Source organism: Schistocerca piceifrons, chromosome 5 (genome assembly GCF_021461385.2).
Source record: "Schistocerca piceifrons isolate TAMUIC-IGC-003096 chromosome 5, iqSchPice1.1, whole genome shotgun sequence".
NCBI classification, from domain to species: domain Eukaryota; kingdom Metazoa; phylum Arthropoda; class Insecta; order Orthoptera; family Acrididae; genus Schistocerca; species Schistocerca piceifrons.
Genome location: NC_060142.1, coordinates 256206625 through 256223522, shown reverse-complemented (window position 1 = coordinate 256223522; position 16898 = coordinate 256206625). Strand labels below are relative to the sequence as shown.

At 42.4% G+C, this 16898-nt stretch overlaps 1 protein-coding gene across 1 annotated transcript in view; it reads right to left on the bottom strand.

Moving 5' to 3' along the window:
* Positions 1-217: 217 nt before the first annotated feature.
* LOC124798464 (ejaculatory bulb-specific protein 3-like) overlaps positions 218-16898 on the bottom strand; it is a 34270-nt gene continuing 17589 nt past the window's right edge. Inside the window, exon 3 of the mRNA XM_047261892.1 lies at positions 218-574. Coding sequence (XP_047117848.1) covers positions 399-574 — 176 coding nt within the window. The 3' untranslated portion in view covers positions 218-398. The remainder of the gene's footprint in view (positions 575-16898) is intronic.

Sequence of the window (16898 nt, the reverse complement as noted above, 5' to 3'; positions counted from 1 at the left end):
CGCGCGACTGCTACGGTCGCAGGCTCGAATCCTGCCTCGAGCATGGATGTGTGTGATGTCCTTAGGTTAGTTAGGTTTAAGTAGTTCTAAGTTCTAGGGGACTGATGACCACAGATGTTGAGTCCCATAGTACTCAGAGCCATTTGAACCATTTGAATCTGAAGTTGTGATGTATAAAATTTCCTGACACTTGGCTAAAATTGAAAACCATTACACATGAGATGCACGTAGTTTATATTGTCATACAGAACTTCAATTATAAAGTATACACTTACTAAAAGACAGGTTTTTGAGTGTATGACAGGAAAATTCTTTCAGAAATAAGCTGGTTGTTATTAACACATGAATACGTCTTCCCAGAGATGAAAGCAGGCATGTTGCAGAACTGTAGGTGCGTGTCAGGCTGCGATTCTAATCTTGTCCAGTTGTTCGCCAGTGGGGTCGTACTTGTCGAGGAACTGCTTGAAGAGTTCGGGGTGTTTGCGCGAGACGTGCCCAAAGTACTTAGTCATCGAATGCTTCTGTTTCTCGCTGCACTTGGCGCATCCCGTGGCGAGCATTTCGGGCAGCAGCTCTGTCAAGTACAAACAAAAACAGAGCAAGTTCAGTACAACAAGTAAAAGTGAAGCGGGGAACAGGGTGTAAGCGAGGAGAGTACTTGCACAGGGTAAACTCCAACTGTACCAGAAAAATTTAGGAGGTTGTTCAGGGGTATTTTCTGAGTGGCTTGGTATTCCACACACAGTTACCGTTTCATTTAGTACCTACATTTCTCTCTATATCTGTACTCTATTAATAGTAGCTTTATAAGAGTTCAGTGTAGGTGGTATGTGCCGTGTGTCTCGCTTGCAAATTTGTTCGCTCATGTTACTCGCTGTTTAGAACAGTAGTTCCCACTTTACTTTTTGCCCACATGCTTACATTAATTTCCCACAGCGATGTAAGTTCTGGAGTTCGGAAAGTAAGTGGTGTTCTTTATTGATTTGGTAGCCTTGTACACGACAATGATGCCAGAAATTTTCCATCACACTCAGTTTTCTTTGCACAGGTACCCCTCCCGCCAACCTACTGCGGGATATTTACAATTTAATAGACTTGTAATACTACTGAAGGCTGTTGTAGTCTGCCCTAAGTAAGCACAGTAGTTTTTCAAGTAGCTTTGGTCAGTTACGGCGGTCCTCACGTTATCTGTACGTTACGTGTATTGCGCACCTATTGAGCGTAGGCTCATAACGACCGCTTTCTTTGCGTATCCGATCTGTGTCTAACTAGATCCCCCTAAAAATCAGTTGTGATGAATTGTCTAGAAACGGAGTGAGGATTTATAATGGGCCGAGTAATCCAAGGAAAATTTTTTTTTTTTAGTAGTTATCCTAATGCCTGTTACTTGAAAGTAAAGAGTATTTCTAGCAAAACTGAAATAGCTAACTCAGCTTTCATCCGAAAACTGTTGATTTGTAACGTGAAACAATGAGGATGTTGTAGTAAAAATAAAGAAAACAATATCTACTAATCATATACAGCGCTAGAAAACCCGATTTCCTCAACAAAAATGTAAAAAAACCGGAAAACAAAAATACATCAAACATTGCTTCAATACTTCGTTGAACTTACATAAAATATGTTTCTATTATTAGCAAACAGCTTCTGCATTCATCAATAACAACAGGAAACTTTTGTCTTCGATCTGATGAAGAACGTTGTATTGAGTACAAAGTAAAAACAATAATTAAATATATTTTTATGCTTGTGCATCTAAATTGTGCTTGCATCACATGTAATCTCTATGGTTAGACAAAGGGGCAGAAGTCAAGCGATCAACTAATTTCATTACTTATAAAATGTGATTTATATTCTGTAAGGATATTAAATCCACAGTCTATTAATACTGAATGGTTTGCAGCTCTAATTATGTGCAAAACTAACAATCAAAGATACAAAGCGAAGTCGTCGGCTCACAGTTCTCTGTTACCCACTCATTTATGTTTCTTTTCCTACCTTTGCTACAAATACTACCCAACTTCTTATTTACCACATCATTTCATTTATGAAGTGTACCAGAACTACTGAAACGTAGTTCCCTTAACGCAACTGTACTGTTATCTGTCAGCTGCGGAATCTGTGTGATGTAGCAATATTGTTTGTTTGTAGGATACCGAAGTAGAGGGGGAGAATTAACTTAGAAGCTGACGTTTCCTTATGGTAGCAGAAATATAGAGTTGTGTGTATACGAGAGCAAGAAGAAGGTGCTTACGCGCCTTGCTGTGAGTGGTGCTATTTCATCGAAGCTGTGTTCAAAATGACAGGAAAGCAGTGGGTGAATGGCCCAGATATATTTTGTTATATATGCGGAACTTATGTTGTAGGTAAAATACACAGACAAATAACAGAAATCGTGCGGAAGTCACAGTTTGCTTACTTTCGCATGAAGCTCAGGGATCAGAACAAGTCATTTAGTCAATACATTGTGTGTCGTAATTTCGTGAAACAGTTAAGTGTGCAGTGATGGTAAATTGAAATGTTTGAACGTCGCTATTCCTATGGTACGGCGCGAACAGAAGAATCACGTAGATGACTGGTACTTCTGTATGATGAAAGTATTGGGATACAACAAAATAAACATGAACAACAGAGTCTTATATCTGAACTTAGGTTCGGCGATTAGATCTTTCCCTCATGGTCTAGGGCTGCTGATCCACTCCCCACCGACGTCGCTGGATACATTTGATTTCTCTGAACCGGAAGTAAGTCGCGAAAGTACTGAACCTGAATACTTCGAAAGTGGTACCAATTTTGTAACCCAAATCTCTTACACAAACAGGACTTAATAATTTCGTGAAAGACTTGGGACGGTCAAAAGACTCAGTACAACTTGTGCAAATAATTTACTCGTACACCTTGCATCATATCCAGTGCTGAGAATTCGTGATACAGGCTTTAGGAAATTATTTGTTGAAGATGGTTTAAGATGTTCTCAAAAACATCGACGGATTAGTGGTGAAAGAAGTAGCTGAAAAGCATGACGGTAAGTAATGAAGTTTATTTATAGATCCGTCGAAGCGAAGTTTGAAAGCAGTATTCGTACATCTGGAAATAAGCTAGCATTCCAACTGCGTGTTCATACACTTAAAAAAGACATACAGTGACTCGAATGTACTCATTCAAAATGAAAAACACCAATGTCTTATATGAGGTGATTTTGAAGTTACTCGCATTCTCCTCATCCAGCAAACAGGGTACAACAACATGCATTTCCATATATATGAATGGGACAGTAGGACACCTCATAAGCCTGAGAGAATGGCCTAAGAGAAACGGTTTGATAACGGGATCGATGAGAACTGTGAATGAACATTAGGGTAATCCAGATAACATTTTATTGTCTCCACTGCAAATTAAATCAGGACTGATGAAACAGAATGTGATAGCACTGGACAAAACAGGAAACTGTTTACAATACGTGCGTAGCAAATTCCCAAATCTATAGGTTGTAAAGTAGAAAAAATGGATGATTGTTGGACTAGACATATGTAGATTGCTGATGAATATCTTTACATGCCAATGATGGGAACAGAGCAGCAAGCTTGGAGAAGATTAAAAAATATTATGAATCGTTTTCATGGCAAGAATAAGCAGACTGATTACAAGGACTTATTGGAAGATTGTATCACAGTTGTTCAAACAGTGAGGGTACAAAGTCTCCCTACAACTACTTTTTTCTAGTGTCATTCCTAGATAGCCTTCAGCACAGTTTGGCTGCTGCGTCAGAGAAACAAGGTGAACGGTTCAATCAAGAATTTAATACTCTGGAACATCGTTATCAAAGTCCAGGGAAATAAACATGATGGCTGACAACTGCTGGTGTATCACACGTGAAGGAAAAGTGATACACAAAAGGAAGGACATAAAGGGATCAAACACAGGCAAACATAAACGAAAGTTATGCCGCCAGCTATTAAGTGTCCAGTTCACCAAATTTGTTTCTTCTAGTTCATACGCTACTTTTTACCACTTTATGAGACCATTTCGCCTCCATCTTTCTGTAATTGCCTCGCGATTTCATTAGGTTCAGACACTGATGATGCTAATGATGACAGTGAAAAAACCTGACATGTTTTAGAGAAAGAGACTCCAGCTAAATGCAATAGATTTAGTCAGAAATTCATGCTTTCATTCAAAGCCCAGATCAAAAGTCAAAATTCGTCAGACTGTGGTAATGACGGATTCTGTCTAGGGTTTGTTTTCCGGTAGTATTCGTCGTTTGTAATGATTCACAGCGGTTTGGACAAGTTTATTGATGAAGAGTTGACCGACATACAGCTCGTGTTCTGATTAACTGAATGCTATGGAAGAGCGTCACAACGAACTATGCTGAGTTGTGGCCGCTGCAGTGGCAACAGCTTCACAACACTGTAGCGTCAGAGTCCTCTGCCCCTTGTATTGTACATTTTGAGGACTGAATATCACAGGCTTGATGGGCTTTATGGGCTCTGGCTGCAGATGGCCGACGTGAATGCCTTTGCTAACAGCACATTAGCTGCATCGCCTCTCCTGGGCTCATGACCATATAGATTGGACCCTGGATGACTGGAGAACCGTTGTCTGGGAAGATGATTCCCGAGTTCAGTTGGTACAGGTTATGGTAAGGTTCGAGAGTGGCGCAGACTCCACGAAACCATGGATTCAAGCTATAAACAAGGCACTGTGCAAGCAGCTGTTGGCTTGATAATGGTGTGGGCTGTTCGAGTAAGTCCTCTGGTCTAACACAAACGATCATTGACTGAAAATGGTTATACTCGTTTACTTGGAGACCAAGTTCCCAAACAAAGATGGAATTCTTATGGATGGTAATGCTCCATGTCAGCAGGCCGCAGTTGTTCGAGATTGGTTTGAAGAACATTCTGGAAAGTTCGAGCGAATGATTTGGCCTCCGAGATCGTGCTCTGGAAACACTTGCGCAATTATAGACGGCTGCAGAGGCTGCATAGTTCATTATTTCTGCAGGGGACTTCCGATTTGTTATGACTTTTGTCACCTCAGTTTATATTAAACGAGTGTGTAATCTCATCTGGTATACAATGCGTTTTTACGAACATGGCTATTACATTGAAGCTCCAAAGAAACTGGTATAGGCATGCGTAATCAAATGCAGAGATATGTAAACGGACAGAATACGGCATTGCGGTCGGCAACGCCTGTATAATACAGCAAGTGTCCGGAGCAGTTGTTAGATCGGCTACTGCTGCTGCAATGGCAGTTGCAGGACCTTGACCATGATGCTCCAAACGTTCTCAATTGGAGAGAGAACCGCTGGCCAAGATAGGGTTTGGCAAGCACGAAGACAAACAGTAGAAATTCTCGCCATGTACAGGAGGGCCAACAAAATGGAACGTAGAACATCATCGACGTACCGCTGTGCTGTAAGCGAGCAGCGGATGACAACCCAAGGCGTCCTCCTGCTTGTCTGCCAGTATGGTGGTCGAGACTCGGATTGGTATCCCACTGCTGTCTCGGACCTCGCCAGACGCGACTTCGTTGGTCATCAGGGCTCACTTCAAAGCAGGACTCATCAATGAAGATAGTACTACTTCAGTCAATGAGACTCCATGCCGAATGTGTCCAACAGAACTCCAAACATGCTTGACGGTATGCAGAGGTCAATGGTAGTCGGCGCAAGTGGCGCCGTCAACTCAGTCCCCTTTCGGTGAGCTGCTTATTAATGGTCCTTGTGGTCAACGAAGCACCAGTTGCACGTCGGATCGACGATAATGATGAATTCAGTACTCTGAGTACCTATCTGACAACTCCTCGGTCCTCACGTTCTGTCGTCTCTCGAGGTCGACCGCTTCCTTCTTGACGCTGTCTTTGGCCATGGTCTACCTATTACTGCCAACATCGTCTAATAGTGGCATCGCTCCTATTCAAACGTCGAGCGATTCGCCAATTACTCCAGCTGGCTTCTTCGAGCCGAACCACACCTCCGCTCTCAAATGTATTGTTCAGTCGCCTGTGTGCGATTCACAGTTACTGTCCAACTGAGTACATGGAATGAAATTCTTGGAGACTTTATGCCTTGGTATGCACATGCCCTCTGTTTACACACCGAGCGGGGTGGCGCAGTGGTTAGACACTGGGCTCGCATTCGGGAGGACGACGGTTCAATCCCGCGTCCGGCCATCCTGATTTAGGTTTTCCGTGATTTCCCTAAATCACTCCAGGCAAATGCCGGGATGGTTCCTCTGAAAGGGCACGGCCGACTTCCTTCCCAATCCTTCCCTAATCCGATGAGACCGATGACCACGCTGTCTGGTCTCCTTCCCCAAACCAACCAACCAACCCTCTGTTTACTATCCTTGGCAGCTGTGCGGTGAAATTGCTCTAGAGCTTCACACATTCATCCAGTGGGCATTACAATTTTGCGCTTTCCGTCGATGCCTGTAGGAATATCCATTTGTCGCCAATTAGCATAACTCCTTCGAGGTGCGCCGTTTCTTTTGTCTTAGAGTGTACATGGAAATAAACACTCACATTCGTCCCAAAGGTAGCTATAACAAAGACCGATAACAAAGACAGAAACCTAAGTAGTCTGAAGAATTGAGTCGTAACTTATGTACAGAAATTGTTTTGAGACAGATGAATGTTTCGTACAGAAATGCTTCTATTTAAAAGAAATGTACATCAGTGTCATGACATTCAGAATCATCACGAATATAGCATATAAAGCAGTCAATATAAATTATACAAGGGTTTGCAGTCAGATGATCGTTGCGAATACAAAATTGGTGTACTGATCTAAATTATGAGACGAATAAACGTAAATTACTATCAAGCTATGACTTGTAATCGTACAGCCTCCAAAATTAAGAGTGAGGTTATATATCAGGTAAGTTTCAGTAAACTTATGTATCAAATGTAGCTTCTTTGGGAATAACTGAGGAACCGGGTTTTCTTCATTTGAAGTTGAAGTACATGCATAATTTAATGCTGTGTGTCCTTGACCCGTTTAAGCTCTAGATAAATGGCAATTAATAAATAGTAAATGTATGATTAAATAAAATAAATCAACAAATAATCAAAAGAGTATTAGCAGTTAAACGACTTTGTGATGAAAAGAAATACCAGGAAACTAAAGATACTGAAAATGAAAGCAAGTTTAATTACGTACAGAGCTCCCAAAAAGAATGTATGATGTCCAGAAACTACATTCATGAGACAATCACTGTCGTTATGAATTACTGACCATTTTCAACCTGCTATCAAAACGAGAGAGGAGGCCTTCATCTTAGTTACGGGTTGGGCTCTAATCGTCAAACTGTGTATTAGAAAACATGGACACAAGCATGACATTTGGTAGCTACTTCGCAAGAGGAGAATGATACGTACGAAAGGGCAGTGCCGTTTGATGATGTAGACTTGATCGCTTCTTTGAAATCAGAATCGTGGAACTGAGGCGCTGGTACAAAGAACCCCGGCTGCACAAGCCTGTGCGAACTGGGTAGTAGTATCTCAGAAGTGACTTTGCAGCGTGAGGGTGTTTCTTATTCGAAAACGCTATATTTCACTGGAGACTAACTACACTGACCGAAAAAAAAACGCAAAGCCAAAAAGAGTTGTGCGACATAAACGAAAACTGTTACTATCAGCTGAAAGATAATGTCTATTAAAATTAGCGCCAGTCACATAAGAATGGTGTCAGTAACGCCACTATGAGTTTCGAATCAAGTTTTCTATACATACGCTGTAACTGTCGTGTGTTAGTCAAGAATGACATAAGGCGGCAAAGAAACCATTATCAGTATCTCATTGAGTTTGAACGAGGTCTTGTAATAGGGTTATCAGAAGCTGGATGTTCCATCTGGGATATTTGAAGAAGACTTAGCATGAATGTATCCGCTGAACATAATTGCTGGCGAAGATAAACACGAGAATGTACAGTCGCAAGAGGACAGGGCTCTGGGCGGCCACGTGCCATTACCTTGCGGGAAGATCATCGTACTCGGCGTATGGCTCTGTCGCGTCGTACTGCACCTGCAGCAGCAATTTGAGCAACATTTGGCACCACAGTGACTCAAAGAACTGTTACAAATCGGCTACTTCAAAATTAACCATGGAACTGAGGCGCTGGTACAAAGAACCCCGGCTGCACAAGCCTGCGCGAACTGGGCAGTAGTATCTAAGACTCCCGGTAGGGTGCATTCCACTGATCCCAAACCACCGCCATTTGTGACTTCATTAGCGCCAAGTGAGAGCTCATTGGAGGGCGGAGTGAAGGTCTGTTGTGTTTTCTGATGACACCTGGCTCTCTCTCGGTGCCAGTCATAGCCGTGTGTAGGTTAGAAGCAGGCCAGCTGAGGGTCTGCAACCAACCCGTCTGCGTGCTAAAAACACTGCACCTGCACCTTGTAATGGTACTTGAATTACGTAACCATTACGGCAGCTCATCTGAACCTCTCGATACCAGCAATATTGTACTGTGTTTCTGTAAAGTAGTTAACATATTTCTGAGACAACATTCAGATTTGATTTCATTAATGTAGAGGTACTTTGATACATAGATATGTTTATGTTGCAATGATATTATTTTTATGTGTATTCTTTCCTTTGTCACTATGACCTTTGACGTACTTGTAACTCTGATTTTTATGCGCGTAAGCGGTTATTAGTTAGTTAGAGAGTCGGACCTTGAGAGGGTCAAGTCTCGGACGCAAATTGTAGTCAGCTCATAAAATATGAACTTTAACAGTGAGGAAAATGTTTTCAAGTATGTTTTGTATTGTGAAGTGATGTTTTGTGATTTACGTGATACTGCAACAAAAGTAATAAAAGATGTGTAATTTAAATTCGGAATGCTGATTATTTTTTTTTTTTTTTACATCGGCATTGTGCTAACTTTCGAAGGTTTAATCTTCAAGAATGGTTTGTGAAACACATCTATAAATCTTTTGAATATAGCAGAATAAAACCTAGGCCTCTTTGCATCCGAGCTTGGAATCATAACCACCTAGATTTTCGACGATTGAGCCATGATTATACAACGAGACCGGCGTGGGAAACACGAAAAGATGAGTGCCTAGTTTATTCATTATTACATGAAATGACTTTATTAACTGTGCTCTAATGACACCTGCCACTTAATAACTTTGTTGTTGCCCGAAAATGCAGTATTTAGCAGCGTGAGCAACACCACAATCATTATTAAATTCTGACCTTTGTTGTGGTAGGTTTGTTAGAACCTGGAGTTTCGGTCTAGGGTGCGATTTCGTATGACAGCAGGAGAACTCTTGTAATTACCCCACGCACTCTGATTACAAAAGTATACGTCACTCTGGTTATTCGGCCTGTTGTGGTGCCATCCATTGTTCCATAGGATGTTTTCCAATAGGATAATGCTCGCTCACATACCGCTGTTGTAGCCCAACATGCTGTACAGAGTGTCGACATACTGCCTTGTCCTGCTCGCTCAACTGATCTGCCTCCAATCGAGCACATATAGAACATCATCGGACAACAACTCCACCGTAATCTACAAAGAGTATTAACCGTCCCTGTATTGATTGGCCAAGTGCAAAAAAAAATGTTAAAATGTGTGTGAAATCTTATGGGACTTAACTGTTAAGGTCATCAGTCCCTGAGCTTACGCACTACTTAACCGAAATTATCCTAAGGACAAACACACACACACCCATGCCCGAGGGAGGACTCGAACCTCCGCCAGAACCAGCCGCACAGTCTATGACTGCAGCGCCAAAGACCGCTCGGCTAATCCCGCGCGGGGACCAAGTGCAACAGGCACGGAACTTCATCCAACAAACTGACATCCGGTGTCTGTACAACACAATACACGATCGTTTGCATGCTAGCATTCAATATTACGGTCACGGCGATTAATAACGTACCACCATTTTACGTTTGCAATGCCTTATCCAGAGCTTACATTAACATGTGATCTTTCAATGTTAATCACTTACATATATTACCTACAGAAATATATTCCCAACGTTTCATTACTCGACATTAATTATTTTTTTGGCGTTGCAATTTTTCTCTGTCAGTGTAATTTGATCCCTTCTGTATTATCAAGTAACACCACCCACAAAAAATTAGGTTAAATGATTCCGTTTTTCAGCATGGCATGATCCACACAGCAGTGTAATGGCGTAATGTCGAACATTCGGAAATGTGAGCAGTGCTATCTGAAATGAGAAATGTCCTGTCACGATACACAGTACATTAAAATAAACACACCTGACAAAAATTGAATCACCTACAGGAGAATGCTGAAGATAAGGTGGGTAGATCACCTAACTAATGAGGAGGTATTGAATAGGATTGGGGAGAAGAGAAGTTTGTGGCACAACTTGACTAGAAGAAGGGATCGGTTGGTAGGACATGTTTTGAGGCATCAAGGGATCACAAATTTAGCATTGGAGGGCAGCGTGGAGGGTAAAAATCGTAGAGGGAGACCAAGAGATGAATACAGTAAGCAGATTCAGAAGGATGTAGGTTGCAGTAAGTACTGGGAGATGAAGAAGCTTGCACAGGATAGAGTAGCATGGAGAGCTGCATCAAACCAGTCTCAGGACTGAAGACCACAACAACAACAAACAGGAGACATCGGGGTAATACCGTGCAACGTCGCTTATAACCTTGGCAGTAATTCGGTGAGGAAGAGGGGCGACAGGTTTCTTCACATATGCTATATCAATAGTCATATCTATCTAAAGACACTCATTGATGATTAAATTCTGTAGATGTACCGGATTGTCGTAATGTTTACTAAATCTACATCTACATCTACATCTACATGATTACTCTGCAATTCACATTTAAGTGCTTGGCAGAGGGTTCGTCGAACCACAATCATACTATCTCTCTACCATTTCACTCCCGAACAACGCGCTGGAAAAACGAACACCTAAACCTTTCTGTTCGAGCTCTGATTTCTCTTATTTTATTTTGATGATCATTCCTACCTATGTAGGTTGGGCTCAACAAAATATTTTGGCATTCGGAAGAGAAAGTTGGTGACTGAAATTTCGTAAATAGATCTCGCCGCGACGAAAAACGTCTTTGCTTTAATGACATCCGTCCCAACTCGCGTATCATATCTGCCACACTCTCTCCCCTATTATGTGATAATACAAAACGAGCTGCCCATTTTTGCACCCTTTCGATGTCCTCCGTCAATCCCACCTGGTAAGGATTCCACACCGCGCAGCAATATTCTAACACAGGACGAACGATTGTAGTATAAGCTGTCTCTTTAGTGGACTTGTTGCATCTTCTAAGTGTCCTGCCAATGAAACGCAACCTTTGGCTCGCCTTCCCCACAATATTGTCTATGTGGTCTTTCCAACTGAATTTCCTTGTAACGGCAAACACTTACTCTGGGTTTAAGATCGGCTGGTTTGTGGGATCCTGGACGTGCGACAGAGGACCCGATTGTTTATCAGACCGGTATGCGTGCAGCCATATTAATGCGAGTGTTGTCATCTTGGGAAGCGAAAGTATTCACAGCATAACTGTGACATGAATGGACTGTTACAGGAAGTTACACGATTTTTATACCTTCTGAAAATATCGGACTCCGCCATGTTATGCTTCAACAATATGAAGACTTTTCATATTCTTGGAACTCTAGCAGCCACTCCATCCAGTTATGGTTCGAGATAGCAACCAGTGTGTCAGCTTTTAGTCAGCTGAGGAATACAGAAGGTGCTATTCAAGAATTTTAGCAGTTGCTGCCCTGCGAACTGTGCTGGAAAGAAAAGTCCTGGGTTGTCAGGTTGGTAATCATGATAGACGGCTGCCTCGAGGATGTTGAGATCTGGAATCAGTAAGTAAGGTGGCAGAGAGGGCGGAGAGCGGCGCGTGGGTCCGCGAGAACCGAGATCCGAGACGTTGGCCTGCAGCCTCTGATTAAGTCTCCTTTTATCTCTGAGCAACTCGCAACTTGCGTGCCCTTTAAATCACAACTAGTGTTGCGTTTGTATTAATTAGAAGTTGCTATTTAGTGTTGAACAGTTTTCTTTAGTTGCATTTGTGATATGCTCAGACCTATTGGATTGTCACCTGCACGTCCGCTAGTAGTCTTCCTTATTACTCCTTTCAATTGCTTGTAAACAGCTGGGCTATAATATGGTCTGACAAATCGATCTTCATTGTGAAGAGTGTTTTTAGTAACTAGCTTAATGGTGTTGCACAAGTTTAACCCTCTTTTAGCATTTTTGTGGATAGTTAACATCCCAAGATTTTTAGTTTCAAATTACTTTATTCTTACTCTACCTTTCTTACAATAAATTCTATTTTTTTAATATTATTGACAGATTATATTGCACACTCTACATCAACTAAATAAACTGGATTAGTTAAAAGCGTTGCATTTAACTTATTTCTTTCAAGTTCATGACTTTGAACAAACGACCGTTCATTATAGGAAATTTGATGAAGATGTTCAGTCACAGTGGCCTGTTTTAATCAGTGCCTTCATTGTGCCAGCAATACTTTGTAGTATAGGCGTCCCCACTGAGAGTAATTTTCAGTGGAGAGATCTCAATGTTCTAATATGTATGTATAAATAATTTTTGAAGACGTGAAACTGTTGGGCAAGTTTTCCTTTTGTTTTCCTGAGTTCATAAATGTGGGGCTCAATCTGTAGGAACGTTAATGAACTCCAGAATATCTCATAGAAAAACAAAACTAATATAAATATAGATAAATCTAGAAGGAGATAACATTTCACGATCAATATGAAGATCTAGACGATATGGGAACCCAGAAACACCGACGTTGTTGAAATAAACATCATGGTGTATGCTTTCGGTAACCTGAATGACTGGGCCAAAAAACTGAATGAAAAACACCACCATAACAGAACCACCTCCGGTCTGAATGACATCCACCATATGCTGCGGCCTAATCGTCTAATTGCACCGTCGGTGTACACGGCGTCTTGCACGATCTGAAAACAAGCAAAATCCAGTCAGATACTGTCCAGCGACTGTAATGTTTGGACCACTGGCGACATACAGCAAAATGTTCGGCTGAGCGGAAAGGCGTCTTGCAATGTAGGAGACTACAAATGTCCATTGTTAGCAGATCCCCCGCAATATTCTCTCTCGGAAACTGAGATGGAACTGCGTTCATTGACAACTGCAGTTTCTGTCGAATTTAAAACAGATAGTCACCAGTAAGATGTTACACTTATTTCTGGTCACCGTCAGTTAACATTTTTTACTGTCACTGTTTTCACCAAGGGGTACTTCATTTCTTGTAGACACGTAGGACAGTCCGTGATGATACACCAGTGTATCGCACAACTTCATTCGAAGTGAGATCATGGCCACTTGCAAGCACAATAGCTCCTTTCTGTCCTTCGGTCATGCGTGGACGTCAGCCCATGGCACTGTGCTGATACCGTGCATCCGGCTGTCACATACGCAGCACTCTGCTTCCCGACTTGTGTCGGAGGTCGAGGTCCTATGGCAGCCTCTGTTAATACATCTTCACCGTCTACAGCTCTCCAAAGCGGCCAGAAGGCTCTTTTAAGAGGGTCGCGAGACCGCGAAATCAAATAGCGTTAACATCAACGGGCGCAGATAAAGAATATTTTTGGCAAGGCATAATACGCGGTTGTGGTCATGACTTTTTGTATTCATGATATTTCATTTTAAGACTTTGACCACGTCGTCCATGTGCGCGTGTGTGCGTGCGTGTGTGTGTGTTTTAATTATTAGGTTGCTGCATACACTCGTAGAGGTTTTGTTTTGCATGTTGGTATTCCGGTTAATATGTGCTCATTTATCAACTGACATTATTATTTATTGCTATTTCAATTAACATGTTGCCATTTTGTTATTTGGAGAGATAGTGAGCGGAGCTGTAGACACTAGAAAATTGTGTGCCAAGTGGAGAAATCTGTTTTGAGTTCGGTAGAGGGGCGACAGCAGCGGAGGGAGGCAGAAACATTTGTGCCGTGTATGGGGATAATGACACTGGACGGAGCACGGTAGGAAAATGGTTTTTTCGTTTTAAGGAAGACAGTTTTCTCATTAGTGATTCTCCATGTGCAGGAAGATCAGTGGGGTTTGATGAAGTTCGTTTAAACGCCATAACCCACAATGATCCACGTCAATGTGATGAAGTGTGATTATCCACCACCGTGTGACATTTGCACACGATGTGGATGGTTAAAAAATCGGTTGTACTGGTACCGCATGCTCTGTCCTGTATCGTTACTGGTGACCAGGAATTGTGTCTTCATGCTAACACAAGAAAAATAAAGGAATGGCTGAGCCAAAACAAACCAGCAACTGCCCGTACAAACACCTTCGCACATTCACAAAAGATCATGTTGCGCGTCAGCTCGACCAGCGACAGTGTGGTGAGCTACTAATTGCTTCCTAATTGCTTCCATCACTGCTGACATTTATTGTCAACAACTGAGACGGCTTGCAGGCGCAATCCAAGAACAACGGGCAGGAGCCTGCCTGATGCTAATTCACGCTAACGCCAGTTACACGACAAAAACACTATACAGGAGCGGGGTTGGCAAGTTATTCCACCCACATTATTCACCTGTTCTTCCGCCCTCGGATTTTCCCCTTTTCCGATTTCTATCGAACAACCTTCAGGGAACTTCCTTTCCGGATGAAAATGCTCTCCGAATTTGGCTCAACGTGCTCTTCGCCTCAAATCCACGCGAGTTCTACAGCAGCAAAATCGAAAATTACCCCAACGTTACGAGACTGTTGTAAACAGGGAAGGAGAATTTAATTATTATTGTTCATTGAAGCCTCTGTTATGTCAGTCTGTTGGGTTTATTAACTTATGGAAAAACGCTACGAACCTACGCACCGAATTTTCCTGTCGGCACCCCTTTACTTTTTGGGAAGAAATATGTGTACCCCAGCTGTATACGTGTTCTGTTAGTGACATGAAAGAGGACGAAAGTTCTCTAAATGTTTGCTGATCGTGTAACTGATGTGGTAGTTGGGTACCAACTGGTATTCTCCTAATGCTGTGTGGAAACAGCGTAAAAACCACATCCAGGCTGGCCGGTGCGCCGACCATACCGGCGGGTTCGATGCGCGGCCGGTGCGTCTCCCCGTCACGCAAGTGGCGCTTTAACACCTGTGCCTATCTTGGCGGCTGGAATACGGGATATCATTATATGCTAATCTTTCGGCATTACTGCGTGGATCGTAACATGCTGCCACATGGAAGTACATAACCGATGTTTTATCTGGTGTTGCGGAATTATCTAGCCGTTGCAAATGAAACATATCAACTAGGTAAATGATCCGCACCATTGATACGTATTTTGTACAATTCGGACCACACATGTCAAGTACTATAGGGTGACTCAAAAGCAGAAATCTTGGAACGTGTTGTGGTAACAATACGACGTAGGTGACACTGAACGGCATATAGAATGCTGCTTGCAATGTCTTCCCATTAAATAAACTGTGAATATGGTACAATGTAACGTTGTGCAGCGTGCCTTTGCGGTAAACGTCTATTACAGGAATGGAAGGGTGGACGCCGCACGTCGAGAATTTCGGCTTCATTTCAACATCGGACGGCGTGGTCGTGTTGCCTCAGCGCACGCAATCAACAGTTGGGTTCGCAGTTTTGAAGCAATTGGTTCTGCCCTCAAGAAGAAATTTGCACGGAGATCCAGAACCAGTCGTACGGGAGACAACATCAAGGTTCTGTGAACTGCTTTCGCCAGAAGCCCACAACTCTTTGTTCGAAGTCAACATTTGTATCTTTCACGTGTTGAACTAATATCGAAAGTGGATTCAAAGTTCCATCCGTAAGAGCTGCAGATCGATTAGCAAATTCAACATAACGATCTGATAATGCGTAGACAATACGCTGAAAGCATGTTAGCAAAAATGCACGACGACGATGAGTATTGTCTACGCATTATCAGATCGTTATGTTGAATTTGCTAATCGATCTGCAGCTCGTACGGATGGAACTTTGAATCCACTTTCGATATTAGTTCAACACGTGAAAGATGCAAATGTTGACATCGAACAAAGAGTTGTGGGCTTCTGGCGAAAGCAGTTCACAGAACCTTGATGTTGTCTCCTGTACGACTGATTCTGGATCTCCGTGCAATTAACAACTCGTAGGTGTCGAACACAGCTCACTTTCGCCTCAGCATCTACGTGAGTAGACAAAATTTTCGCTATTGGTCCAACCAAAATCTACGTCATCGTCATGAGCGTCCATTCCACAGCAGCGATGTTAGTGTATGGTGTGCCATGTCATAGAGTGTCTTTATAAGTCGCAACTTTTTTGAAGATGATGATGGTTGCGACTGTTCGATGCGTCGCCATGATGGTAAGTTCTGTAGCGCATCAACTGCCCCATTTTGCAACAAACAGTCGGTTTCAAGATAACGGGGCAACGGAAAATGCTGCACAGGTATCGATGGGAGCTGGTGACGTTTCAAGTCACGGTGACATTGCACGGCCCCCAAGACCGCCTGGCCTAAGAGCGCGTGAATTTTTCTTGTGGAAGGATTACCGTTCTCGACTTGCTACCACCGAAGAACTGAAAGCAACAATACGAGAGGAAATCTCCGGGATTTGTATTTAAATGTTAGGTCGAGCCATACATAACGTTCCTATCAAGCTGCAGGAATGTGATATTCAAGAAATGAAAATCCTTGTGTAGACTGTGGTATTCCAGAAATAAAAATGCTTGTGACATTCAATAATGGCAAAGTCTGTACAACAATTTCACATACATAAATATGTGTCAAGTAACTGTGCTCATCCATTAACCTCCATTCCAAAATTTCCCGTTCTTTGCAGTGACCCTGCATTTCACAAATGAGGCTTTTTTTATTTATCTGGGGACACCAGTTTCCTCACGTCACTGGG